At 48.0% G+C, this 27,862-nt stretch overlaps 1 protein-coding gene across 1 annotated transcript in view; it reads right to left on the reverse strand.

Moving 5' to 3' along the window:
- Positions 1-1,606: 1,606 nt before the first annotated feature.
- Positions 1,607-27,862, reverse strand: part of LYPLAL1 (lysophospholipase like 1) — a 50,327-nt gene continuing 24,071 nt past the window's right edge. The window contains exon 6 of the mRNA XM_028531356.2: positions 1,607-4,584. Within this exon, the coding sequence (XP_028387157.2) occupies positions 4,487-4,584 (98 nt within the window). The 3' untranslated portion in view covers positions 1,607-4,486. The remainder of the gene's footprint in view (positions 4,585-27,862) is intronic.

Genomic DNA, 27,862 nt, shown 5'->3' on the forward strand with positions numbered 1-27,862 from the left:
ATTTTGGTTTTGGCCTGTTTGCTTGTTAATATTGAGGAGGGAGGTATAGACTTGACTTTGAGCATTTTGTGAATTACAAAGCTGCCCTTTTTATTTGAGACCAGCTGTGTACTTTGCTTTCAGTTTCCACCCACCCATACGCATGGGTTTTGACCGCCGGTCAGTAAACTCCGGCAACACGAGAAAAGGTGTAGCTGTACTGTTCTTGCCTGGATAAACTGTCCAGAATCGCTTCTTGTCTGTCTGTCATCATTGCTTGGAGAAGGGGAATTCCTGTGGCTAGCAAGGCACTGTCCCTGGGAGTCCGCCACCACTCTAGGCAGAATCTTCACTCTTCAGAACAGTGCCAAAATCATCAGTACCACTGATTGTCGATCAGATTCCTTGACCAAGGTCAAGTCCGATATAGTCTCTTCCAGTTAGACATAGGAATCAGGTTTGGGGTCTGTATGCATTGCTGTTGAGTGAGAGCACGGAGGTAGGTGGCCGGTGTTCTGCTACGTGGTCCATCTCCACACTGTCTCTGCCACCCGTGAAGTCTGCGAGCTGGATCATGTTAAAAGAATTAGTCGCTACGGTGAGGCTTTTTTCCTCTGGCATGCCTTCATTCCGTGTTTCGAGATTCCTCTCAAGCGTTTTCGTATTCACTGGCCATCACGTCAGCTCGCAGCACACCCCACACAGACCAGGGCAGCCAGTGTGGCTCATGCTCTGTCCACGCCCCCGCGGCCCACAGAAAGCGGCACCTTCTCCCTTCAGCCCAGGAAATAAGAAATTTCTCAGCTTCTACGTGAGCCCATGCTTTCCAACTCCTTTTTTAATAAAGATTTTACTTATGTATTTTTAGAGAGAGGGGAAGGGAGGGAGAAAGGGAGAGTGAGAAACATGGATGTGAGAGAGAAGCATCCATCGGCTGCCTCTCCTTGCGCCCCGACTGGGGACTGAACCTGCGACCCTGGCTTGCGCCCTGACGGGAATCGAACTGGCGACCTCTATTTCCTGGGATGACGCCCAACCAGCCGAGCCTCGCTGGTCAGGGGCAGGCCAGCCGCTGAGGCTCGCTCTTCTGTGCCAGCCCTCCCCAGCCCTCCCGTTCCGATGGGCCACGTGGACGCCCTCCCCTCCCAAGAGAGCCCTGCAGAGGCTGCCAACCACAGCTTGCCCCCGGCTGGAGCCAGGGTGCAGGGTGATGGACTGTCAGCCAAAGGGAAGGGGCTTTAATTACAATGGAAGTAATTAGGTTGCGAATAAACAATTACTTCACAGGCAACATGGGCCACATACACCGCTACCGAGGCCCACAGCACCCTGGGGGCGACGCCGTAAATCCCATCACGCCCTCGGCACTTAGCGTCGGGCCTGACACACGGCTGGCGGTGGGTTTAATAAATAGCGGGCTGACGAACGGCCGAGCAAAGTGGATGGGTGGCTAATGAAGCCTGCTTTCATGTGAAATGTTAACAGTTTTCTCGGAATAATGTAGAAAAACACCTGCCTTTTTATAGGAGTCTGGGCTAGAAATTTTTCAAAATCTTCTTTTGGTCTTTGTCAATGGAATTCTTTGTTTTTTTATTTATTAGTTCACATTAACTTTTTTTTTCTTTTGCTCAAAGCGTGACAGTGATTTCCAATTTCATTTAGAGTAAAGGTCAAAATACTTATAATAGCCTCTAGGGTCCAGCAGGAGCTTGCTTTGTCCTTCCCTTCTTGCCAGTCGGACTTCACCTTGACCCCTCTCTCTTGCTCACTTCCTGCACCCACACTGAGTTCCTTGGTGCTTCTTAGATGCGCAGGCACATCCTCGCCTTAGTTCTTTGTGCTGTCTGCTCCATCTGCCTGGGTCCTCTTCCCAGACACGCCCATGGCCTGTCCTTCCCCTCCCGTACATGTCACCTTCCCAGGAAGACCACCCTGATCCCCCTACGTGATACCCACCCCTACTGGTTCCTCCTCTGTTTCCCCTAAGCACCTACCATCTCCTAACACAGTGTATAACTTGCTTATGTGTCATGATTCTGTCTGTTCCTCGTGACCCTCCCCCACCCCCCACGGAACGGAAGTTTCTTGAGGGCAGCAGTTTTACCCACTGCCATGCCTATGACACTGCCAGGCACACGGCAGGTGCTTAGTAAACAGTTGTCAACTGGATTACTGGTGATTAAGAGTTTTGGAGCAGTTACTGTATAAGGAGTTGGAAAACTTGTATATTGTGTTTTCGTTGTCCCTAAACCTCGTTACACACAAAAAGCACAGGGAGCCATTGTTAAAATAGATTCCTGGATCCTTCCATAGCAAATACAGTTGAAATGATGTAGACTCGGGCTCAGAAATACAGGCGGGGGCCCCAGATGACCCTGCTGGAGCCCCTGTTTGAGAACCCCACCTGGCATTGTGGAAAGAGCAGGGCTTTGCCATCATATCCATCTGGCTTCAGATCTTGTCTCTACAGATTCTCTCTCAGCTGGGTGACCCTCGGGCAATTCCTCACTGACGCTTCTTCTCTCGGAGCCTGTCTCCTCATCTGTCGGATGGGAACAGATGTCCAGGGAAGGAATGGAGGAATGGGTCAGAGACCCCCAAAGGGGTATTCCGTAAATGACACCCCGCCAGTAAAGGGGGAAGCACAAGGCCTGAAACATAAGAGGCATTTCAGGGGTTGACACCCATTCAGTTTTCTAGCTAACAAACGAGTGGGGGCCTGTCCCCTCCGCATTTCAGCTTCCTCGATTTGGCAAAGGGTGAGCTTCCTGGGACTTCATCTGGGCTTGAACCGTGTCATCTCTCTGCTAGAAGCAGATAAGAGCTGGCTAAGACTGGCAGGTTGTTTCGTTGTTGTTGTTGTGGACTTTGGCCAGGAGTTCTGTGCTGCCTGCTCTTTGGAAAGTGTCCTAAGGTGACGCAATGGGCACATTGAGATACAAACCAGTAAGAGGTGTGTTGCGGGGTATCCCTGAGCGGTGGTATTTATTGGAAACAGCCCCATGTGATCTCCACCGTTCAGCCCGCCAGAAGGGCTGGGGAAACACAAGAGGAGAACTCAGGCCCTGCTTTAGGAAGACATGCTGGGGTTTAGGAATGCTCGTAGGTTCACTCCCACACAAAAACTAGTTTTCCTGCGACTCTGAAGTTTATTTCCCAGGAATAATCTCGGAGGTACTTTCCAGTACTGAGTAAGTCATCCACCAAGTCGCTCTGATTCTCCCGTGAACAACGGGAGCCGTTTCCGAGGGACGCCGCATCTCCCACGCTTGTCCCAGCGCTGGCCCGAAGCTGGTTTAACAACCCGGCGATTCTTTGCAAACTGTTATTTGTCCGTGTATGATGGACCACGGTGTATGTACTGCCTCCTGACTTCACGTTTCCTTATTTATGGTTTATCTGTTTGGCAAGTCCTTGCTGTGGGAGCAGGCACCGTGTTCCCTGTTTGAAGGCTTTCCTGAGACCAGGACCCCTGACTTGGGCATGAGGAGAAAGCAGTGTGCCTTTAGTGCTTGAGTGACTGGCTTTCCACTTTGAAGCCATGCCATCAAGGGAAGGAACATTGAGCTGGAAAATTGCAGAAAGTGACATATGTACACCCCAGGGCCACACCCATGCTGAGCCGGCCCTGCAGGCCTCCGTGCTGCTCTTGCCTCATTTATTGCCAATAACGCTCTCCACTGAGGAGCAAAACAAAGTAAAATGAGCAAAAGCGATCCGAAACCTTCAAAATTAACTTTTAATACAAAGACAACTGGTTCGCTTGAGCAAGAGTCCTGCTTAATATGCCCGCCCAAACCAACAGTAAATTATATATTGTTTCAAAGGCTGTTGGCAGAGGAACGCGCGTAAGGCACTGAAATCATAATTGGCACTACTGTTTTGGCCCCGCGACCGGTTCTACATCAGGGACTTATTTTCCAGTTTTTTCCTCTGAGTTGCTGCAATCATTTGCTCTGGTAGGATCTAAAGTGAATGGCATGCGCAATAAACGTGCCCCCCCGCCGGGGCTCGCACGGGCGTTGTAAAACTCGAAGGCGCACAGTGGGCGGCACTGAAGTGATTCACATACGGGCCTTTTGAAAGCCACGTGTGAGAGAAGAACAGCCAAAGGCCCCGCTTGGCCCGGAATCCCACCCACAGGACTCCGGACCCCAGCGCGGTGAGCTGGGCCTGGAGCCACAGGGCAAAGCCGGCGGGCGAGGGGGAGTTCTACCTTGGAGAGTCCAGGAGGTGATTTTGCCCACGTTGATGAACATAATTAACCTTTGCTTCTGGGTGCAAACCGAAGTGATGCAAAAGTAACTTCATTAATCAAAGGCCTTTTATTTTTAGCTGCTATTCATAAAGGACTTGGGAGGAAAAATGTAGTTTCAACTGACCGGTAATTCTATTAGAAAGAAAAGGTGGTGTATTTAAATCTGCCTCCATGCGCCCACCTGGTGATCTGAAAAGTCAGTTTCTCTCCTTTCCTCCGACATCAGTGCCGATAACGAGCATTCGGCTGTTAGGACAGAGCGGCCCTCTTGTCGTCAGTAAGGGGTGATGAGGACCTGGGCACAGGCTCTTGAAAGGTTCTGGCTCTGGAGATAAGTGTGACAGGGACTAAAAGAAAAGAAAAAAATTGTAGGAGGCAACCAAATGGAATAGAGTAGCTGATACGCATCAATGATTGTTTTCCCTTAAAAATTAGACTAGGTGAAAAATAATGAATATGACGAAAACAAGTTTGGTTAATTAAACTAGGGCCTTTATAGCTTTTAAAGAATATTAACAATGTAAAGTTTACTCTAACTTAAATCTCAGAAATTGTTCCATCACCACCCGTCCTGCCATCATTTTCTCCCTGCTTTAGTAGCTAGTATCCTATTCCACATTCTTCCTGATCAGCTTCAGGAAATGAATCCCACTAATCTACTATAGTAGTCCTTGAATTTGTTACTCCTGCACCGGATCCTAGCTGGCAACAGCGCCCCAAGTCCTCCCCACTGGTACCTAAGCCAGGGCAGACAGTCACCCTCAGGTGGGGACAGATCACGGACAGGATGGTGAGGGGCTTTTAAAGCTGGACCCTGACTCAGGTACATGTGCATCCGGGTCATTTCAGTAACACCACAAACATGTAATGAAATTCTTCTGAACCTTACTTATTACGCTATGTTGGGGTTTGACAGTACCCAGGTTATTTTTCATATTTCTTCTCTGATCATTAAGGCATCTAAAGGGATTCCTTTTCCTCTGAAAATAGTTGTTACTGTCCCTCCAACTTGAGAGCCACATGACCACAAACTCAGGAAGCATGGTGAACACCAAGCAGGACACGAGAGAAGCTCGCCATCAGGGACATGATACCGAAGCCGCTGAAAACCACATGCAAAGAGGTTGGGGCTAAATACACGTTATTTTTAAAGAAGACAATGAGATTGAAGATTGACTTCTCAACAGAAATAACAGAATAAAAGTGTCAAAGGAATGACATCTTCAAAGTGTTGAAAGAGAATGAGTGTCAACGTAGAATTCTGTATGTAGCATGTCTGCGTATGTGTATATATGTGTATATGTATATGTGTTTATATATGTATGCACACACACATTCTTAAAGACAAAAGAAAAATTGAGATGTGTTCAGACTATCCACCATATTCCCCTTTCAAATAAGAAACCTAAAGTAATTGTCACCCGTTGACTAACTTGAAAGCAATAATAAAAAAAAAAGTTCTTTGGGTAAAAGGGAAATTAGCCTGTATAGGAACATAGAAATGCAGATACAGAGTATCTGGAAAAGAAAATTAAGAGCCTCGACCTGTTTGACAAACTGCGATAATAAAGTACACATCTGATGTGCGTGCACCTGGAATGTTGACCAAAGTCAAGAAAACGCTGGGCCTTCAGGCCCAGCTGCAAACAGTTGTAGGAGCTGAGACTCTGCAGTGCAGCCTCTGACCACCATGGACTTGGAGTTCAAAAAAAAAAAAAAAGATAACCAGAACATCTCCAAAGGTTTGGAAAATAACTACAATGAAAATTGAAAAGGAATTGAAGTTGAATGGTGACTAAAATATGACAACTCGTAGAACGTAGCTGAAGCTATGCACAGAGGGGAGCATGTGGCCCTGAATACATGTATTGAAAAACAGAAAGGCTTAAGTCAATAATTTAATACCTATTTTAAAGAAACATACAACTTTCAATGAATGAAACCCAAAGAAGAGGGTAGAAAATAATAAAGGTTAGAGCAGCAATTAGTGAGATATAAAAATAACTGTGTAACCAAAGAATCAACAAAGCCAAAAGTGGGTTATTTCTAAAGGATGAATAACAAGGCTGATGAGAGAGAGAGAGAGAAAGAGAGAGAGAACATTTATGTTAGCCTCCTGGTAAAGGGGTCATCACTATATTGTGTGCAGATATTCAAACTATAATAAGAGAAAATCATAAGCAATTATATGCCAGTAAATCTGAAAATTGTAAATCATTTAAAATTCTCAATGTTGAAATACAATGTACGTATTTCTGGAATAACACACCTTACCGACACTAACACGAGAATAGAGAGATAATCAAAATAGTCCTTCTCCTATTAAGGAATTGAACTGGTTATTAAATAATCTCCCCACAAAGGAAACTCTGAGCCCAGATGGTTTCACTTGTGAATTCTCTCAACATTTAAGGAAGCAATAAAACCAATATTATGAAAACTCTTCTGGAGAATAGGAAAAAAGGAACACTTCCCAACTCATTTTATGATGCAATTAAACTTTGATAGAAAAACCCGATAAGAACATTACAAAAAGGAAAATTACAGGCAAATTTATCTTATGAAAGTAGATGAAAAAAAATTTAAACAAAAGATTAGCAAACCAAACCCAGCATTACATAAAAGGAATAGTACGTCGTGACCAAATGTGCTTTCTGATTCAAAACTCAGTCAGTGCAATTTATCACATTAAGGGAAAAGGGGAGGAAAATCATGTGGACTTTCTTTCATTTATATCATCTTTGTAGATATAAAAAACAAAATATAATATCCACTAACGGTAGATACTTAGAATCTGGGAATATAAGAAAACTTTCTTAGTTTGGTGAAGGATACCTACACAAGATACCTGGATCACATTTCGTTGTGATTTTTTGAAAGGTTTGCCCTTGGCATTGGGAATGGAGGCAGCGCTGTCCCCTCTCGCCAGCTCTGTTCAGTGCCCTACTAGAGATCCTAATTAGTGCAACGAAGCAAGAAAAAGAAATGAGAGGCATCGGAATTGGAGAGAAGGCAATAACACTGCAATATTTGCAGACAAAATGATTTTAAACACAGAAAACCCAAATGATTTACAGACAAACTATTAGAATTATTAAGAGAATTCAGGAAGTTTGTCTCTTCCCGGATCAATCAAAACAAATTGTATTTCATATACGAGCAATAAACAAATAGAATATTCAATTTAAAAATTATATTTATGTTTTAAAAAGCATACATCTCTGAATAGATAAAAGATGTGCATGACCTCTACCTTAAAAACTAAAATCAAGCAAACAAAAGACATTACTGAGGGAAACAAGTTTTTGTCCCCCAAAAGATCCTCTGGGGTAGAATGGTAGGTCAGAGAAAGGGAGAAAATATTCGCCACCACTTCATTCACTGACAAACTTAGAATGTGCTCTTTAAAATCCTTGCAATTGGGCAGCAGGAGCAACAAGGCGGTGGGAAGCGGGTGGAAGTTAGAGCAGACACTTTCCAGAGGAAAACCTTCGAACGTCTAATAAACGTGTGAACAGGTGCTCGGGGAAATGCTCACCGAAGCACAGCCCGCAGCTCTGCACCCCCGCGAGAGAAGCTAAAATGGAAAATCTAGGGACTATCTGGCGAGAGCGAGAAGGTGGAGCGGCTAGTGCTTTCACGCACACTGGTGTGCCTTGGGCAGGAGTGTAAACGGGGAGCGAGTTTGACATTTCATTGTGCAGCCAAACATTAGCATGATCTACGACCCAGTGTTTCACTGCTAGACATCCCTGCACACATGTGGGGAGACATGCCCAAGCATGTTCGTGTCAGTGGGGTTCACGAGGGCGCATGCACGCCCATCGCTGACCACTCAAATGACCATCAACATCCGAATGCGCACATAGGGGTGCTTTAGCGGGAATGAGTGACCTTCAATAGTGTGGACACTGCACGCGTTGATAATGTTAAGCAATAAAAGCAAGAAATAAAGAAGGCTGCAAGCACGATGGTCCCGTTTCTGCGAGGGCCGGGCGCCTGAGGAAACCAGCCAGGCATCACAATGCGAATGCCCTCGTGTGTCGGTGTGTTTGTGTGTGTGTGTAGTTTGTCTTTTAAAAAGTTGGAGAATGACCGAGTAGCCCCCAGGCCTCCTGGTAACAGTTTCCTCATTATTTGCTTGGGAGTTAGCTTCTTTTTTCATTTTCATTTAAATGTCTTTGATATTCAGAAGGGAAACGCCCCACACCAGCCTCCCGCCTCGTCTGTCTCCTGCTTCGTGCTGCCAGTTGCTGGCCCTTTAGACTCTGATTGCCGAAGGCCGTGCAGGGAAGAAGGGTCTGGCCCCACTCACATTAAGAAATGGCACCCACCCACATCCATGTACCCGGCGGAGCACTGGGCAGCCATTAAAGTGAGCGTACGTGTGTGTGCAGACAGACACATCACAGGGAGAGAGCGAGAGAGAGAGCGAGAGAGAGAGAGCGAGAGAGAGATATTTCAAATGCTGTTCCTCATGTGTTACGTAACAAAACTACTGTCTTGAATAATTTGTGAAGGGGTCGTGTTATTTTTTAAAAAGATACACATATAAATATGTGTGTGTACATACAAGAGAAATCATATACCAAAGTGTCATTTCTAGATGGCAGGATTCATTTCCTTTGAGCTTATCTGCAGCACCTAAAGGTTCTGTAGTGAAGACAGCGCAGTTTTCTTAAATAAGTGTGTTACTTTAAGGTGTCTCATTCATCATCACAGTATTCCTCGGTATTGAGGAAGATCCCAGTTTTCACCCCAGTCTTTATGCCCTGAAGCAGCCATACACTAGAACATGCTCCATCGAAAGCACCCTCTGCGAGAGTCCACCAGCACCCACAGTAGCCGAAATAACTGTGCCAGCCACCTCCAAGCCCATAGGCCAGGGTGACGCAGCCTCCGCAGCTTCCCCAATTCCGAGTTCGGCAGCTTGAATTCCTTGTGCTTTTTTCCAACGCATCTTCCTCTCCAGGCGTGGAGGAGAGATGCAAAGTCAGGCCAGGCGAGTTCCCCAGTTCTGACGACAGACGTTCTGAACGTGGTCAAGAAAACCGGGGTCCCCAGGGCCGCACCCGAACCCGGAGCCGCACGCACGTTCACCTGCGTCTTCCAACCCGCCGCTCTCGCCGTCCGGGAGGGCCAGAAGCGGCGCACGGATGCTTTTGCGCAAGTCCATAAAGCAGACCTCATCACCGGGTGTGTCGGAGCCCGGAGATTTATTACCGAGCGATCCATTTTCAAAGCGCGGCACAGAGAGTCTTTTAACACTGAATTTGTCAGAGACCTTGCCGACATCAAACAGATGCTCTGCGCTCGCAGCGCCGGCCTCTTAAACCTCAGCGTTTCATATGTTAAGTGATTGGAAACTTGGGAGCCATGAAGTAATACTTTTCTCTGATTTGGAAAATTTGACTCTTGAACAATGAAACTTTAGATGCATATTAAGAAATACTCCGAGAAGTGGGATATAGTGTTTTCTTTATGGAGAGACTATCGTTTGGTCCAGTAATATCACTCTTTCAAAGCTTCAAAAAATTCTCTAAAATTGATTTCATCATGTTAACAAGAGGTTGTTTTTTTTTTTAACCCTCTATACTCTTTCCACCCTTACTCACCTGCATGTCTTGTTGATTCCTTCCCCAAAATCAAGTAAGTGCCGCATGCCTGAGGCTTTAATAAAAGACTTCTGACGCGGGTCATTTGACTTGGGGCTTTAAGGAATAAATCCTATGCCGGGAGCTGGATTACTGTCCTGCCACATTCTTGAATAAACACGATGCCTGTCCTCAGCGGAGGCGGTTGCCAGTGTTTACAATCGCACATGCGGTTTAACCCAGCCGCAAGGTGCTGGTTCTATTGGGCTTTCCTGGTTACCGATCACATTATAAACCACGGAAAGCACGCACCCTGGAAGAAGCAAAGCCTAGCTTTGGTTTAGGACTCGACTCAACTTTTGGTCCAGCTAATCTAACTACGCCTTCAGCAGGATCAGAAGGGAGAGAGCTATTGCTTTTGGATTTGAGAAGTGCACGGTGCTCGACATTCCGAACGCACAGGAGGAGCTGCCGGCCCACCCACCGTGACCTTAACCCTGCGCCGTAAATAACGGAGCGCAAACCAGGACTTTCCCAAGTGAAGAAACTTATGAGTTTCACTCGACAGATGTTTCTTTATAGGGTTTTTTTACATTGCACTTTTTTATTTAACAAATAAAGCAAACCTTCCTTAGTTTGGATTCTATTACTCATTCTTCAAGGGAAAAGACCGAACTAAAAAAATGAACATATATTGACTATAAGATTACTAAAAAATTGTGGCCCGCTACCTCAAAAGTTTGCTTTTGCTGCAGAAGGCATTACTACTAGTAACAAGAATAATATATTCTTGAACACCTGTTGTATCGGGCATAATACTAGATGCTCTTTCAATGTCCGAGTTAATATTCAGTGTTAAATGGAAGAGAAAACAATTTATGCTCACATTCACATCAGGATGGACCCAGAGTTCCAGCCCAGGTGTGACTCTCCTTACGTGCCTGGCCTTTCCAGTACATATTTTCCTTATTTTATAGAAAATCTAAATTCAGGTTAAGCCTGCCCATATGTTAGGCATTTGTTTGCCCTACATGGAGGGCACCCCCCGAGCTGGGGCCACAGCACGGGATGCATGGAGTGGGGTGCTGGCGTTCAGGGAGGCAGTCAATAATAGCCTTTTCTTCTCCCCTCATGCTCAGATCCATTTGAGAAATCAGACCCAGATGGAGATGAATGTGTCGGCCCTAATGCTGATAGAGAGAACTGGATAACGTGGCTCTGGATCCGCTGATGACAGGGCCTTGCTTGTCCATTTCCAGCCTCGGTCTCGGGCCAGCCTGCCTCCGGGAGCTTTCAGGAGGAGGGGAGAGGACTCCTGCCTCTCGTGGGTCTGGGGCTGGCCCCCTCCAGGGGACTGGTCCACTCAGGGGAGAACAATGGACCCTGCACACCATCTCCCAGGGAGATCCCTCGACTCTCCTCGGGGAGTGAGGAAGAGATGGGGCCAGCAGCCAGGACTGCTTTGCTGGCAGAAGTTTTTTTGAGCGCTGGGAGGCAAACCGAAAAGCAGTTCTCTCTTAACGTCCTCCAGCACTTTCTATTCTTAACCACTGAACCCGAAGTGAACTGGACGCAGGACCAGCGGCTCCCCCTGAACACACACCGAGGAGGTTCCCCCGAGAGAGCCCGGCTCCTGTCCTCACGAAACCCCAGCCTCTTTGGTTTCTGCACCTCGGTCCAGGGTGCGGTTCAGGTGTGTCACCGGAAGGCACCGAAATGGGTCCGATTTTATACTGATCAAACTAGTGTCCAGCCCCGTTCTGTCCTAGGATGCAAATTCTCTCCTCGGTCCATTTCCTGCTTCACATCGCGAGGCCCGTGGCTCCATTCTGGGAGCAAATGCAGCAAACAGGGTGACACGGTGCAGGGCCTGTGGCCGTACATCGTGAGCCAACACAGAGACGTCTCAGAAGATCTGATGGGTCCCCCTCGTGACCACAGCGGCAGGGAGGGGCGAAAGTGGACATGTCCTTGCTCTGAGTTAAAATACAGCAAACTGTGAGTCTGTCATCGTCACAGTCTGAAACCGTGCTCTGCAGTCCTCACTGACACCAGCGCCTGGCTGGACTTGATACTCCTTCAGCAACTGCAGCTGAGAAAGGGGGATGTTCCTTCAGGACCCCAGAAACCGAGCAGCCGAAAAGTCCCGAGATGCTGGTCTCCCTACCCTGTGCACACAAAGGCTTCCCACGTGTCCCCCGACTTTCCCTTTGGACCCTGCGATTCTGCAACCAGTGTACACTGAAGATGCTCTGCAGATCTAAACCTAAATGAGTAAATGAATGAGTGAATGAATGAATGAATGAATGAGTGAACCATCAATTCATGGCAAATAGGCCCTTGAAGACCTGCATTGTGGTTGCTACCGTGGCCTCTGCCTGGGGGGGTTGTAGGAACAGGAAAAACCAGCTCTCGGGGGGGGGGGGGGGGGGGGACATTGTTTCCAGGTGGAGAACTGCCTCCGGCACACTTCTCACCGAGGGAGCTGCTGGTGCTTCTGGGCTCCTCTCGTAAAGACTGGTCCCCCACCATGTGCTCCAAAAGGCAGGGTCCTTCTGCCACTTTGGAACCGCAGAACGCGTGTTGTGTCCATTGCAGGACAGGGCGACCCCACCGGGAGGTGGTCTCCCTGTCAGACCGGGGTCTCGCCGAGACCCGCTCTGTGTGTCAGCTGTGGTCCTGCCTGGCCTTCCTGCCTTTGTAGCTCTTCCCGGGTGTGTTCTTTCGAGGCACAGGCAGTACCTGCATCCCCTCCCCCAGCCACACTGTGTCACCACCGAGGCCACCTGGTAAGTCCTGCTCAGTCTGGACGGAAGGGTTTTCCGGTTGCGCTTCTGACTCTGCCAGGAACTTCTTCTGAGGTTCCAGGCCACAGCATTTGCAGGCACTGCTCGATGAGTCTTTGCCATTTGCAGGCACTGCTCGATGAGTGTTTAATGGTAGTGGAGGTACTGTGACCCCCTTTTCTCCCCAGTTAAAAATTTGTGCCTTAATAATCTTGTAAATCTATTGATTAGCCTCTGAGTAGGGAAAAGTTCAGTGTTTCCATAAAAACGAGCAAGAGACAAGGTTCAGTGACAGTGGTTGGACTAAATGCCCGGAGGGAAAATGCTGTAATGTGACTTTACTCCAGGCCTAACTACAAGGAGTTAAACTCTTCTGACGGACTCTAGAAGCATACTTGAGGAGCCGCCAAGATTTCCATTATGATCCTTTCATGTCAGGAGTTTATATTCTGTCACATTTAGTTTGGCCACGAGTTGGAATATAATACTCAATCCCACTTCACGTTTAGACCTTATCGTTTTCAAACGATTATCTGGGCTCACACAAGAAAACACACTCGCGCACTGCAAGGCACGGACACACACTGCAAGCCACAAACACACTTCTGTTCGAAAACCCTTTCTCCCTGTCCCAAGGCAGTGTTTCTTCCGTAAAGAGAATCTCACCGCCCTCTTGGGCAGCTCCCTGAACTATCTTGCATTTCCAGTCTCCCCGTCTACTTCCGAGTCCCATCTTTTCATCTGTTTACTCGTTTATTAACTCAGCAGACAAACCGTGCACTCACTGTGTCCAGGAAACGATGCTGGACACACGAGAGAGCCCGCAGGCAGCAGGGGCCCCGCGAGAGTCCCGGCTCTCCTGTGCGTCTCCCAGTCTTCCAAGCTGCAACCTGGAAACGGCGCATTTCCGGCCCCCGTGCCTGACAGCGGTGTAAGCTCTGAACCCTAACCCCATGTGCAAATTTCCCGGGTCAGACCCTCAGCAGCGCACACCCGCACACGTGTTTGAACACCTCCAGGGCATCTGCTCTCTACTTAAGGCGACATCTGCCATAGACTTTTCTCTCTTTTCTGAATAATTTCTGGCTAAATTCATACAGACAGTGATCAAAACATTCTTACCTAAACAATGGTGATAAGGTTACATGTTCATCTTCATAGTCCAATCGCCTTATTTTGCATTTATATTTTTTAATGCCTCTTAAAATTGTTATATGAGATTTGAGTTATATTGTTTTTTCACCTCTGCTGCTACAGGTGGAAGAGGGCCCTATTTTACTCTATTATTCACTCCTTGATTCTCTGTGGCAGCCCCCATGCGGTATAGCAGACAGTACGTACAAAGTCTGCAGTAGTTCCGGCCTTGCCTCAAGAGTTAGACAACTGCGCTGGAGTTTGAGGCCTTAGGGACAACTTAGATCGTGGGGGATGGTGCACGAAGTTTGGACAACATTCCTCAGGCCAACTGGTGCTCTCAAGGATCATTTCCATAGGACACTCACACCGAGACCTGTAACGTTTTTATTTATTTATTTATTATTTTAAAAAAGATTTTATTTATTTATTTTAGAGAGGGAAAGGAGGGAAAGAGAGAGAGAAACATCAGTGTGCGGTTGCTGGGGGCTGTAGCCTGCAACCCAGGCATGTACCCTGACTGGGAATCGAACCTGTGATGTTTGGTTCGCAGCCTGCGCTCAATCCACTGAGCTACACCAGCCAGGGCTGTAACGTTTTTAGAAATCACCTTGTGTGCGTCTCGCATTTTGAACTTGAGGAAACGAAGGCGGAGAGATGTGCGTCATTCGCCAAAAGCCATCCAAACAGTTCACGGCCAGGCCAAGAAGCCCGGCCTGTGGGTTCTCCTCATAGATTTATTCATGTATTTTTCATTCACTCACTGTTCCTTTCATTCAGTAAGTGCATGCCAGGCAACTTTGACGTTCCAGGGGCTGTGCTGGGTGCTTAGAGGTAAACGGGCTGGTCCTGCCCTCATAGGGCGCGCACCGGGGAGGAGTCGCTGGGGACGGGGTACCATCCAGGGAAACGTAAGTGAAACGGAAGCCCAGGTGCAGGGCGCAATGAGAACACTAAGTCCTGGCCAGTCCCGATGCTCCTGGAAAACTTCCGGGAGGAAGAGAACTCTAAGATGAAACCTGAAAAAAGATGAAAACCAGACAAAGGGAAGACAAGACGGAGGCAGGACCAGTGGGAAGTTTCTACTCACACTAGACCTAGCAGCAAGATAACGGTCACAACTGTTTATACAAGACACAGACACCACGATCGCCGCGAGATGATGCCAGGCGCTCTGATCGCCAGCGCCGCCTGCACAGTATGGTGCGTGTGATCTGTGTTTCGTCCTGTTGACTCCGCAGAGGGAAATGCTCTCCCCTCAGCGTGTGGTGGGGAACTTCCTCGTGCACGTATTCACCTGTGCTGACCTTTCTATGTTGCTCTAGCCGGTGATTTCCTCTGTTTTCAAGATACTCAGCTGACACAGTACTTTCTACTCAGCATTCTCTGTGAACCCAGTTTTAGGAGTGAAAGCGACAACAAAAACCCTGGAAAAACGCTTTCTCTTATTTTCAACGAATCTTTCCCCGATTTAAAAATTCACTAGAAGTTCAAATAGATGATTCATCTATAAGTCAGTCCATTGTTTTGGAATTTCACGTTATCACAGAAGGCTAGGGAAGAAGCATTGAGGTCTGTGAAGAGTACTGTTCCTGGGATTACAGGAGTGAACGGGCCGTTTTGGTAGAGACCCAAACAGGGATGCTTTTCTGTTTACTAGGAGGTTGTCTAACTGATAGGTGTTCAGTGAAGGTTTTGAGTGAAGGGATGTCTGAAACTGTAAGGAAATGTATAATCAACGTGAGGCCTGATGTGCACAACTCAGACCGTGCAGGTATCTGTAAGTTAGCTCCTCATACAAAACAGAGGCATCGTTCCTCGCTTTGAGATAATAGCGAATGCTCTAAGTGCTAAGACTGCCTACGCTGTGAATCTTAGTATCCCACTACCTGACAGAATGTGTTGAACAAAACCCTGGTGTCTGTTGAAAAACTTTGCCTCAGCCCCCCACCCCCCAGGAAACCACATCTTCTCACATCCAGCGCCCCCAGACAGTAAGAGCGGTCCCCCTGCCTGAGTGAATCGTGTGCTCTTAAACGGACAGAATCCAGACACACGTTAGTGGATGACTTAAATCATCCCACATGGGAGCCAGAGAGTGCACATTTCACTTTAACAAAAAAAAATTTTTTTTAAATGTCCATATGTTTGTTTGGCTGGAAATCAAGTTTCATTACATGCTCCCATTATTCCACCGTGTAACAATTTTATTTATAGGGCATTCACACAAGGACTAATTTCTTTGATAGAAAGGCTGCTAATGCTTATTTAAGTTCACTGTAATGAAAACAGTATTGTTGGAACTACAAATAAATGTCGAACCTGCAGGCTGTGCCTATGGTCCTTTCCCTCGTCAGGAAACGTCCCAGTGTCAACCTGTTCTTCTGGCCCCTCACACAAAATTGCCCGAAGGTGGACAGGAACTGCATTAGACACTGGCAATTCGTATGTAAAACAAGCACACTGTGCATAATCTCCGCTTGGCCCGGAACACGAGGTAGGAAGCAGGCAGCTTCACTTCTGAATGCCCCGTACGCATGCACAGACACGGTAGGCATGGGGAGACTTGAGTTTTGGGCTACCACCACAGCCATTGTTGGTCAGGTCCCTGGCTCCGAGGCTGAACGCAACCTAGGGTGTCTGAAATACTAAAAGCACACTGACGTCGGGGCAGATCCCGGCCTGTTTTCCCACACCGACCCTTAGGTAATTTGATTATGCTCTGTAAACAAAGGCTTGGCTTGACCACCTCCTTTTTTTTCATGCAGCAGCGTGGTCTGGTAGTAATCAAAGATGCCTCGGTATTAACTTCAGAATGTGTGTGCTCTCAGGGAAGGCAGTCTTCAGTTTCAAGACTGTCACCTTTGCGTTTCTGATGTTTGTATTTTTGCTTGCAGATGGAGCTGGGAGCAAACATATTGGTTAGTATGTAATTCAATGGTGGGGTCATCCCAACTTCTGGAAAGTGTCTTGTCAGCCATCAAAACCATATGTTCGAAGTTAAGCCCCAATAATATTTTAATTGAATTAACGTTTTCTTTTTCCTCAGGACGTCTTGGTCAATGTGGATCACGATGTGCACAAATGAGAGATCTTGTATTCACGAGAGAACTACATGGAAAGCCAGGGTGAAAACTGATGCTTTATAAAAATAATTGTGAGTAGCTTTGATCTTTGTTACATTCTTAGTTTCATCAAGTACACAGATAAAGAAATGAGCAATCTTAAGTATTTTCAAAAAAAGATGTATCTTTCCTTGTACCTCCAAACTAGAGGCTGCTTATACTTTATCCATTACCTGTTGGCAAATATAACTTCTCTTTGAGACTCCACAGTGTACACTCAATAAATGTTCCCGAGTAGATAAAAATACCGGTTCAGTAATCAAATGTCCTGTTTCACAAAGGAACCAAATCCATTTCAGAATGTCAGGATTCCCTTCCTTTTCAAAGGTGAGTAATATTCCACTGGCACGCACGCCCCATTTTGTTTATCCATTCGTTCTTCAATGGGCACTCACTTGAGTGGCTTCACCTTTTTGCCACTGTGAATAAGGCTGCTACGAGCATGGATCTACAAATCTCTCTCTGAGACCCTGCTTTCCATTTTCTTGGTCACATGCCCAGAAGGGGAATCGCTGGGTTGACAAGTCGCTCTGTTTTTAACTACCTGAGGAACTGTCGTCCTGTTTTCCTCGGCAGCCGCACCCTTCTGCACGCACACCAGCCGTGTGCGGATTCCAGCCCGTCCGCGCGCTCGCCAGCACTCGCTCGCATTGTTTCAATCCTGTGAGGTCCCAGTGTGGTGTGTGGTTTGCCTTGCATTTCCCTAACAACCGGTGGTACTGCGTGTCTTTTCATGGGCTTGTGGACCGTTGACGTATCTTCTTTGGAGAAATGCCTCCTTCAGTCCTTTGTCCATTTTTTAAATCTTTTCGTGGTTGCTGCTGAGCTGTAGTTCTTTCTGCAGCCTGGGTGGTAAGCCACCTATCAGGTATGTGATTTGCAGGTGTCTTCTCCTGCTCTGTGGGTCCCCTTTCACTGTGGTGACGGTGTCCTCGGAAGCGCAGTAGTTTTTAATTTTGATGAAGTCCAGTTTTCGTTTACTCTTGTTGCCTGGGCTTTTGGTGTCGTTCCAAGAAATCACTGCCAAGTGCAATGCCAGTAAGCTTCCCCTCTACGTTTTCTTCTAAGATTTTTATAGTTTAGCTCTTATGTTTAGGTATTTGATCCATTTGAGTTAGTTTTTGAATATGATGTAATGTAGGGTCCAACTTCATGTTAAACTGCTTTAAAAAAAAACTAGAGTGTGTGTTTAAATAAACTGTAGTGAGGCTATCTGAACTTGGGCATGACTGCTGATTTATAGAAGAGTTGAGTCATCCGAAGTAAAGAATACCACGTTATTCCAAATAAATGCCCACCGAAAACTCACAGGCTGTAGGTGCTGGAGGGTGATGCTTGTTATTTACAAGGAAAGGTGTTTGTTTCAAAAACAAACACCTTATGCCAGCTAAGAAGTTAAAATTTAGGATTTCAAGAGTAAACTTGTCTCCTGAAAGCAGACGGCCTGCAGTTTTTATGGAAAATAAACTGCAGTGGAAACATATACTTTCAATTACATGTAGGCAGACAGATTCCACAGTGCCGTGAAAATTCTGCACTAATGATTCTCCGTGTATGCGTCATGGGGAACAGAGGGAGAAAATCTCTATTTCCCAAAAAGCTTCATATTTAGTGAAAATAAGACAGCTAGTATCTGCCACATAGAAATAATTCCATATACATGCTGGTGGTCGTTGGGCATAGCCTTAACCCTATGAGAACATATATGTAGTTGCCAAGAGATAATGATGTTTGCCAGCCACGCAAGGGCGGCGTGCCAAGCTTGTGCAGAAATGCCAGATAGTCCGCAAGGGAGTTGGTACAGACAAAACATCGGCCCTGATTGAACTTCCCCAGACAGCGCTTTCCAATCTGGTTAAAAAGTGAGGTCCCTTTTTAGTTTGATGCTTTCTAGTTTGGGTGGTGTTGTTTAAAAAATTAGGAAATAAAGGTATAATCATGAACATTTGCTGTCATGCACGAGTGACATTTGTCCTTTAAAAAATACACTCACACATATGCACACCCATGCAATGTACGTAATTCAGGTAATAGACATCCCATGCACTGTGTTTTTATTAATATGCGTTCTTGTATGAATGTATCTGTATATTCCAGTAAAGAATTTCTTCCCGACAGAACACACAGTGCTTTCAGTCCAGAGAAAGGCCAGGCGAAGGCCCCCCGGGCACCGACGTCTTGGTGTTCTCGCGCTGTTTGAGCGCACGGGACAGTCCCCTCTGCGGCTCGTAGCCACCGTGTCGGGTCTTTTCGGCGTTCCCCTCGAACAGGGCTCGGACGGCCCTCCCCACACGCCCGTCATCTGGATCTCATCCCCCTGCAAGATATTCGCCCACGTGGCCCCATCTGCGCAGAATTGTTCAGGGATCTTAAGGGTGATTTACTTAAAATTCCAGGCATTTCAATGCACTGGCAAGAGACACTAATTTAAACAGAGAATTATGTTTCTTTAGGGATGCTCTATACAAGTGCATGGTCACTGTTCGTGGTTTTATTAGCTATCTTCAAAGATTGATATAGCTAAATTTTGACAAGCAATTTTTTGAAAGGGCTCTGAAAATGACTTCAGCCTCAGAACAAGGTCCATAGGGGCAGGTAGCCGGGCGGGGTTCCGTGAGTCCGGCATAAAGGTGGACGTGAGACCGGCCCTGGTGCGGAGGTCAGCTCTCCCTCTAGACCCGCCCCCAGCGGAAACAAGGTCCCCTGGCACCCTAGGGAGCTTCTCTGCTCCAGTCCGTGGGGATTTCAACCCAACAACTATGGGTCCCGGCTGAGCACTGAGATGATGCTTCAGGCGTTAAAAACCAAGGGAGGGAATCGAATAAGGTTAGAGGAGACAGATGAGGACATTCGGGGATGTCTGCTGAACTTCAGTTACAATTATACCTAAGATTTTTAATCGCATGAGATGAGCTTTGTATCTATTTTACTTGTATTTTGCTCTTAGACATTGTTGAAACATATGTTCAGGACCATACATGCCTAGCTAAACTCACTTTCTTTTGCTCGGCGATTGATGTTACTTAACCAATCAGATAGCAGCGAGAACTTGCTGGACAGGTATGCAGTGGATGGCAGTGAAAGGAACTCAGGTCTTATTTTTTTAAAGACTTATTTATTTACCTTTAGAGAGGGAAGGGAGGGAGGGAGATAGAGAGAAACATCAATGTGCGGTTGCTGGGGGTCATGGCCTGCAACCCAGGCATGTTACCCTGACTGGGAATTGAACCTGCAACACTTTGGTTCGCAGCCCGCGCTCAATCCACTGATCTACGCCAGCTAGGGAACTCTGGTCTTTTATTTTTGTTTTCAAAATGGCCTCCGTACACAATGGTTCGTGACAATCCACGGGGGCAGACTTGGAGAGGTTAGGAGAGACACAGAGTAAAGGATTAACGAAAAGGAAAAATAGTCTCCTATAGGCTAAATGTGTGTGCTTCCCTTATGAAATTCGTATGTGAGAATCCTAATGCTCCATGTGGTGATAGAAAGAGGTGAGGGTCTTCAGTGATTACATCATGACGAGGTGATTACATCATGATGAGGTGATTACATCATGACTACGTGACTACGTCTTGTGGGAAGAGCCCTCGTGAATGGGGTTGGTGCCCTTCGTAGAAGAGGCCCTGGAGAGGCCCCTGCCCCCTTTGACCTTGTGAGGACACAGCCTGCAACCCAGCTGAGGATCTTCACCAGGACCTGGCTGTGCCGGCACCTTAACCTTGAACTTCCAGGCTCCACGAATGTGAGAAATACATTTCCACCCAACCGGTGGTATTTTGTTATAATGGCCCAAAGCACAAAGACAGGGTTTATGTTTTCTATTTCATGCTGTTCAAAAGCATGGAAACTGATAAAATGTCCTTTTAAAATAGACATTGAGGAGTCAGTTAGCATTGAAACATACACTATTCTCCTTTAAGGAAACCATATCGTGGAGAAAGGGTGATACAATAACATTCCCCCTTTACTTCTATAAAGTGTCAAAATCCAAGGATTATTTTTTAATGTCATTCTTCAGCTGATTATTTTCATTGCCAAGTCCTATACAATCTAAAAACATTCCTGTGGCACGTTTCCAAAGCCGTTTGTTCAGCAAAAGTTTCCATTTAAAGCACGAGTTGCTTTTTCTCAACTAGGACACACTAAATTTAAGGAAGAGTGGCCATTTGGTGTGCGAGACTCTAAAATGCGCAACACCACAAGCTAGCAAACTGCACAAAGGGGTGCAAAAATAGCATCGCAAGTGTCAGTACTTAAAAGTAGGAAGAAACCCAAGCTCATTGCACAAACTAAGAAATATTAGCCAGGAAAAATATAATTTAGGTCCGAGTCAAAACATACCAGACATGAGCACCCAACTCCTGGTTCTGAACGAGTAAAGCAGAGTCCCAGGAAGTAAGGGCGGTCCTTCCCAATGATCTTCTCTTTTCTGATCAGATTTGTTTCCTCTGCTGAAGCACACAGGCATTCCTGGGGTGTAAGGCCCTTCGGGGCAGGTGCCGTCATCTGTGAGTGCTCACTGAATCAATACACACGTATTCTGTGATCTGGGTGGAATGGTGCCGCAGCATAAATGTGGAGAAATTTATTTATTTTTTTACTTTTTTAAAGATTTATTTATTTATTTTTAGAGAGGGGGGAGAGGGAGAGAGAGAGAGAGAGACATCAATGCACGGTTGCTGGCGGTCATGGCCTGCAACCCAGGCATGTACCCTGACTGGGAATCGAAACTGCGACGCTTTGGTTCGCAGCCTGAGCTCAATCCACTGAACTACGCCAGCCAGGGCTAATGTGAGGAAATTTAGAAAGAACAAATGTGGTTTTCTGCACATATCATTCGCCCAGCAGAAAGACAGGAGAGTTGGCAAGCATTCCGAACGAACGATGTATGTATATTTTTAGCAAAGAGAACGTTGGCTGAGCATGCCTTCATCCTGGGGGCAAGGGGGCCATGGGCCACGGTCCCGGGTACCTGGCGAACTAGGAGGGGAGGAGGAGACAGCCTGGAGACCCTGGGAGAGGCTGTGTCACCTGGGAAAGGACGGGCAGGGACGCCTTTCTCCTGCCACGCCTCCTCTTTCTTCCCGCGCCGACTTCTGGGGTGTGAGAATGCATCACTGTTCCGTCATCCGGCAGCCATGTGGCAACCACAGGATGACAACTGTCAGGGAAAAGGCCAATACGTGGGGAATGGCAGGAGGAAGGGACAGAAAAGCCTGGGCCCTTAGTGACAGCTGTGGACGTCTGTGCCAAGCCCGAGAACACTTCCCCGACTGTTCTGGGGGGGACTCGTGACTGTTGGCTCTGTAAGTCACAGCCGATCCGGGCTTCTACAGCCCAGATCACTTGGTACCGATCATGTTAGTTCTTAGTATGTTTCAGAAGAGTCAGAAGGCATTCTATTACGGTGCATTACCTTTCATTCAAGGTAAGACATCCATGAGTTCAACCGAGCAGGCAAGAAGAAAGTAAAAGACTAAAATCAGGCTGTGCCCATGATGGCAGGGATTGATAAAAAGGGGGGCAGATACATAAGAAACACATCAGAGATGGACTCAAGCAGAACTTGGGGGCTAGGTGCGGGAAGGTCAGGAGGAAAGGGACAATGACCATAATTCTATTATCCCTTGTTTGTGGGGCCGGCAGCAAAGCTGCACCCTCGGCTCCAGGAAGGGGGGCATCAGGACCAGGGGCAGGACTAGGGGGAACGCTGACCAGGCTGCCTTCCCCTGGGACCGCCGCTCCCGGGACGGTACCGAGGAGTAGACAGACATCTGGCAAGGAAAATGGGGCCCAGTGCTCAGAAGCAACACCCGTTTCCATTGCAATTACGTGACCCAGACACACAGCGGGGGGTGTTTTATAGTTTCCGTGGTGCAGAGGATCCCTCTATGGCCGATTTCAAGCCACCAGCTTGTAAAATTTCTGAAAACGTTACAGCTGGGAGCTAGTAAAAGGTAACTCGAAAACAACTCAGAAGTAGAATAAGTGCTATTATTGGCATTGGAGGTACATGCATGAACTCATTACATATATGCACATGTTACATTGTATGAGTGTATATACAAAGTAGACTATATATAGAAAATATATATACATATACATAAACTTAGTTGTAAATGTGTATGTATATACACACATTTATCCCCAGCTCTTCCCACCAAGAGCCTGGGGGACACAGCTGTACCCCAAAGGAATGAGTCCACTTAATGTCCAGATCTCAGCTTCTGAGTTTCACGTTCCATTGCACTGGAACCAGCAGGCCTCGGAGAAACGACCGACCGACACGTGGCCAGGGCAAGAAAAGGACAAGGCGAGCCCGGCGCGTATCTCCGGGTTGTGAAATGACACGGTGTGCGGAGAATGGAAGGGACACGAGACAGGGACACCAGGCCAACTCAGCTCAGCGTTCCACTGGCCCGTTCTGGGGCAACTTCAGTGTCCAAACCAGAAAAAAAAATGACAACATCATATTACAACCCACTGCACAGGAAGCCATGAGTTGATTTCTAAGTTAAAAAAAAAAACCCCACAACAATGTAAAACTTTGATGAGGAACTGGATACTGCCGTCGTTTTCAGACAGGATTCCCGTCCCTCGCTCTCCGTCTTCTCCTGCTGGCAGCCCTGTGGCGTGGTGCTGGCGTGCTTGATGCGGCCAAGGGGCCCCTCAAACCATCCTTTTTCTCCATATTTTCTTTTCACTGTTCTCATTGGGTGGTTTCTGCTTCCTTTACTTCCAGACCGCTGATTGGACCCTCTGCTTTGTCTCTGCCACTGTTGGTTCCCGTAATGTGTTCTTCACTTCAGTTACTGTACTCTTCATTGTTGGCTGATTCTCTTTTTTGTTTTCTATCTCCGTTTTTACGTTTCCTTCCTCTTTGTTGAAGATCTTACTAAGTCTCTGTACTCTTCCTCCAGGTTCATTGAGCATTCTTATAATCAATGCTTTCAATTCTGCATCTGGTAGATTGCTTGTCTCCATGCTGTTTACTTCTTTTTCTGGAGTTTTGTTCTCTTGTTTCGCTTGGAATATGTTTCTTTCTCTCCTCAGTTTGGCAGCCTCCCTGTGTTAGCTGTTCTGTATTAGGCAGGGCCGCTATGTCTCCTGCTCTTGATAGAGGGGCCTGGTATAGTAGGTGTCCTGTGGGGCTCAGTGATGCAGTCTCCTTGGTCACCTGAGCCAGGTGCTCCAGGAGTCCCCTTGTGAGAGGTGTGCATGCCCTGCTGCTGTAGTTGACTCTCCACCGCCGTTGGCCCTTCAGTGGGAGGAACTGACCCACAGGCTGATTAGCTGTGAGGACCGGCCGTGCCTGCAGTGGGGAAGCTGCTGCTCAGGACCTGACTTAACGGAGCAGGAATTGCTTCATCAGGGCTCTGGTGCCCGCAGAGCCTCCCTTTGAGTGTGCCACCCAGGAAGGGGGTTGGGTGGGGCTCCGGCGTGGCCTGAAGCTGACCACTGGGTGCGCTGGTTCTGGAGCCCCTCGAGAGGTGCAGGCCAAGCTCAGCGGCCACAGCTGCCCTGCCTGGGGCCACCTGGTATGAGCTAGAAAGTGATCTGCAGATGGTTTCCACCTGTCCTAGGCTTGGAGGTGCCTGGGCGGGGCCAAGCTGCAAAGTGAGCCCGGCTGCCCCTAGTGCTGGGCGTGGGGCTGCTAGCAAGGGGTAGTGGGCACAGTCAGGCCAGGTGCTGCTTGTTTGGAGTTTGTGAACTGGAGAGATTTTAGGAAAGCGTGAGCACCCACAGCATGAGCCAGGATAGGCTGTTTACATGGAAAAGCCACTAGAAGTGGCTTGAGTGAGCCAGCAGATTGGGTGGGTGGGGTCTCTCGGAATCACAGGGCAGGGTACACAGCTGTAGGCAGGTGGATGGAGACTCGGGTATAGCTCACACATGAACCTGCAGGGGGCGGGTTCAGCAAAGGAATAATGGCTTCTGACAGCACTTCGGTGCGGGAGAAAGCTGCCCCTCTAGCCCTCGAAGGATCCTTCAGTTCCTCCTCGTGTGTCCCTGGCGCCTTCTGAGCTGGAGCTGAAGGTGAGGGGGTCCTGTAGCAGGTAGGTCTGTGTGCGGGCACTTCAGAGGAGCGCCGGGGACTCGGCAGCCTCCCCTCACTCAGCCACAGTCCCCACTGGGATTCACAGCCCAGAGTCATCTGCAGATGTCTCTTCCTGGCACTGGAATCCCAGGCTGGGGGGCCTGGTGTGGGGCTAGGACCCCTCTCCCCTGAGAGGGGCCTCTGAAGCTCGAATATCCCTTCTGATTTTTATCCACCATATGTGGGTGTGGGGCCTGCCCGTCCTGAGCCTCTGCCCCTCCAACCAGTCAGGACTGGCTCCTGTATGTCCTTAGTTGTAGGGCTTCTGTTCAGCTAGATTCTGGTTAGTTCCCACTGATAGCTGTTCGGCCGTTGAGGTGCAATTTCAATGTGGGCATGTGGGCAGGGGTGTGTACAGCGTTTACCTACTCTGCCACCTTGACTGGGGGCTCACTAACGTCTTTTTAAATTCAATTTATCGGGTGAGAGTAGTTAATAACTTTATGTAAATTTCAAGTGCTCAGGTCTACAACACACACTGTATGAACTGCATCGTGTGTTCACCACCCAAAGTCTCGTCTCTACCATCTTCCTCCCCGTAACCACCCTTCTGTTTTCTGCATATATGAGTCTGTTCGTTGCTTTCTGTTTTATATTCTACATGTGCGTGAAAGCGGATGGTTCTGTCCTTTTCCATCGGACTTGCTTTGCTTATTAGCACGATGCTCTCAAGGTCCACCCGTGCTGTTGCAAATGGCAGCATTTCACCTTTCCTTGCGGCTGAGTAGGATTCCACGGCGTCCACGCACCACATACCACACCTCTGTCCAGTCCTCCACTGAAGGGCTTGGAGGCCATTTCCACGTCTCGGCCCTCATGCTGTAGTAAACATAGGGGTACATATATATTATGAATAAGTGTTTTTGAGTGTTTCAGGTATATACCCAGGAAAGGGATTGCCAGATCATACAGTAACGCTGTTCTTCATTTTCTGAGGAAACTCCATACTGTTTTCCATGGTGTCTGCGCCAGGTCACATCCCCACCAGCGGTGGACAAGGGCTCCTTTCTCTCCACAACCTCTCCCACACTTGTCATTCCATGTCTTGTTGGGAACAGCCATTCTGCCAGGTGTGAGGTGGTACTCCACGGTGGTTTGGATTTGCAGTTCCAACAGCTGTGTAACAGCTAGTGAAGTTGAGCATCTTTTCACGTATCTGTTGGCCATGTCCATGTCTTGGTGAAATACTTGTTGAGGTCCTCTGCCCACTTTTTCAGTAGGACTGTTTGTTTTCTTGTTGTGAAGTTGTACAGGTCCTTTACATATTCTGCATATCAGCCCCTTATTGCAGGCGCTGTACACGGTAACGTCTCCTGTTAGCTTGGTCACCTTCCTGTTTTGTTGGTTGTTTCTGTTGCTGTTGTTTGCCGACGTGTTGCCTGCAAAGTGCTGTCTTCGTAAAAATGAAAAACTCAGGGGAAACTAGGGGGAAAGAAAGGACCACATCCCTGGATTCTTATGAAATAAAATCAAAGAAACATCCAGTGAAGTCTAACAGTTAAAGAAGCCAGCAGAAAGTGATAATCCTGTTATCATCCATCGCATTTCTACTGTGTGCCCATCCCTGTGCTAGGCCTGAGGATGTCCATCTCCCGTGTCCTTGGGTTCGATGTTTGGAGTGGGTGGAGGCCAGACACATGAAGGATAAAGACAGAATCGTGGGGACAGCGGGGCAGGGCACTGGGTCACTCAGAGCCTGCGTCTTGAGTGTTGAGTCTGTCCATCAGGGAGACGGAGAGAGCCTTCCGAGCGGAGGGAGTAACTCGACAAGAGTCAGCGTTGTGCGCAAGTCTGGCCTGGCCAGGGGCCTGGGTGCGGTGACAGCACAGGGAGTGCGTGTGCGGGTCTGCTCCCGTGCACCGTGACATGGAGGGAGTGAGGGGTGGAGACGGAGCTGCAATCACAGGCAGGGACTCGATGTCGAAGGGATTTACTCCTCGGTTGAAGAATTTTAACTTTCTTCCAAGGAAAGCGAGGGGCCAGCAGGGGGCTGTCAGGAGGTGCAGAGGCCCGTGACCCTGGTGGCGTGCTGGGGCATGAGTGAGTGGGCGGGAGGGGCTGGCGGGAGGGGCCTGCGGCAGGGGACCCCTCCACAGGCGTGATGGGACCACAGCTGAGGCAGAGACGAGGAGGGGGGCGGCTTGGAGGGCAGAACGGAGACATGTCCTTGGACAGGACATCAGAAGGACTTGCTGACGGACGACGTGATGGGAAACTGAGAGGGACAGAGCGGAGCGGGACACAGAACGGAGCCAAGACACCGTCAGGCGGGGGGACAGTCACCTAACACAGGTCCCCGCAGGAGAAGCAGGTCCAGGAGTGGGGGACAGAAGCAGCCACTCTCAGCTGCTGTGCTGGGCTCTTCATGTCTAATTTCCTAACAAGCCCTTCCCACTGGCTGGGAACAGGGATGCGGAGGGAGCACGTGCATTTTGAGCCTAAACCACACACTCGTTAGGTGTGGAGAGTCTGCACCGTTTTGACCACATGACAGGCACCGCAGCAGCTGTCTGACACCCGGACGGGGAGGCCCAGCTGGAAGCATGAGACACGGGTGTGGAGCCAGGGCGAGAGCGTGGGCCCCGCGGTCTGCCCCACGGAAAGAGGCAGAAGCTCACCTGGACGGAGGATTCAAAGCAGAACAAAACAAAAGAGGAGGAGCCTCCACCTTGAGCAACAGACACTGAAGGAGCCGTTGAAAGAGACAGAGCTTCATCCAGGGAGCCCAGAAAAACCACACGGGGAGGCTCCGGTGTCCAGAATCGGGTGTAAGCAAAGCGCCAAATGCTACAAAATATCAAGTAGGATAAGGACTGAAGCAGGCTATGGGATGCAGAAATGAAAACCGACAGAAATGATTAATGATGTTTTCAAAGTCCTCGACA

Source organism: Phyllostomus discolor, chromosome 15 (genome assembly GCF_004126475.2).
Source record: "Phyllostomus discolor isolate MPI-MPIP mPhyDis1 chromosome 15, mPhyDis1.pri.v3, whole genome shotgun sequence".
Taxonomy (NCBI): domain Eukaryota; kingdom Metazoa; phylum Chordata; class Mammalia; order Chiroptera; family Phyllostomidae; genus Phyllostomus; species Phyllostomus discolor.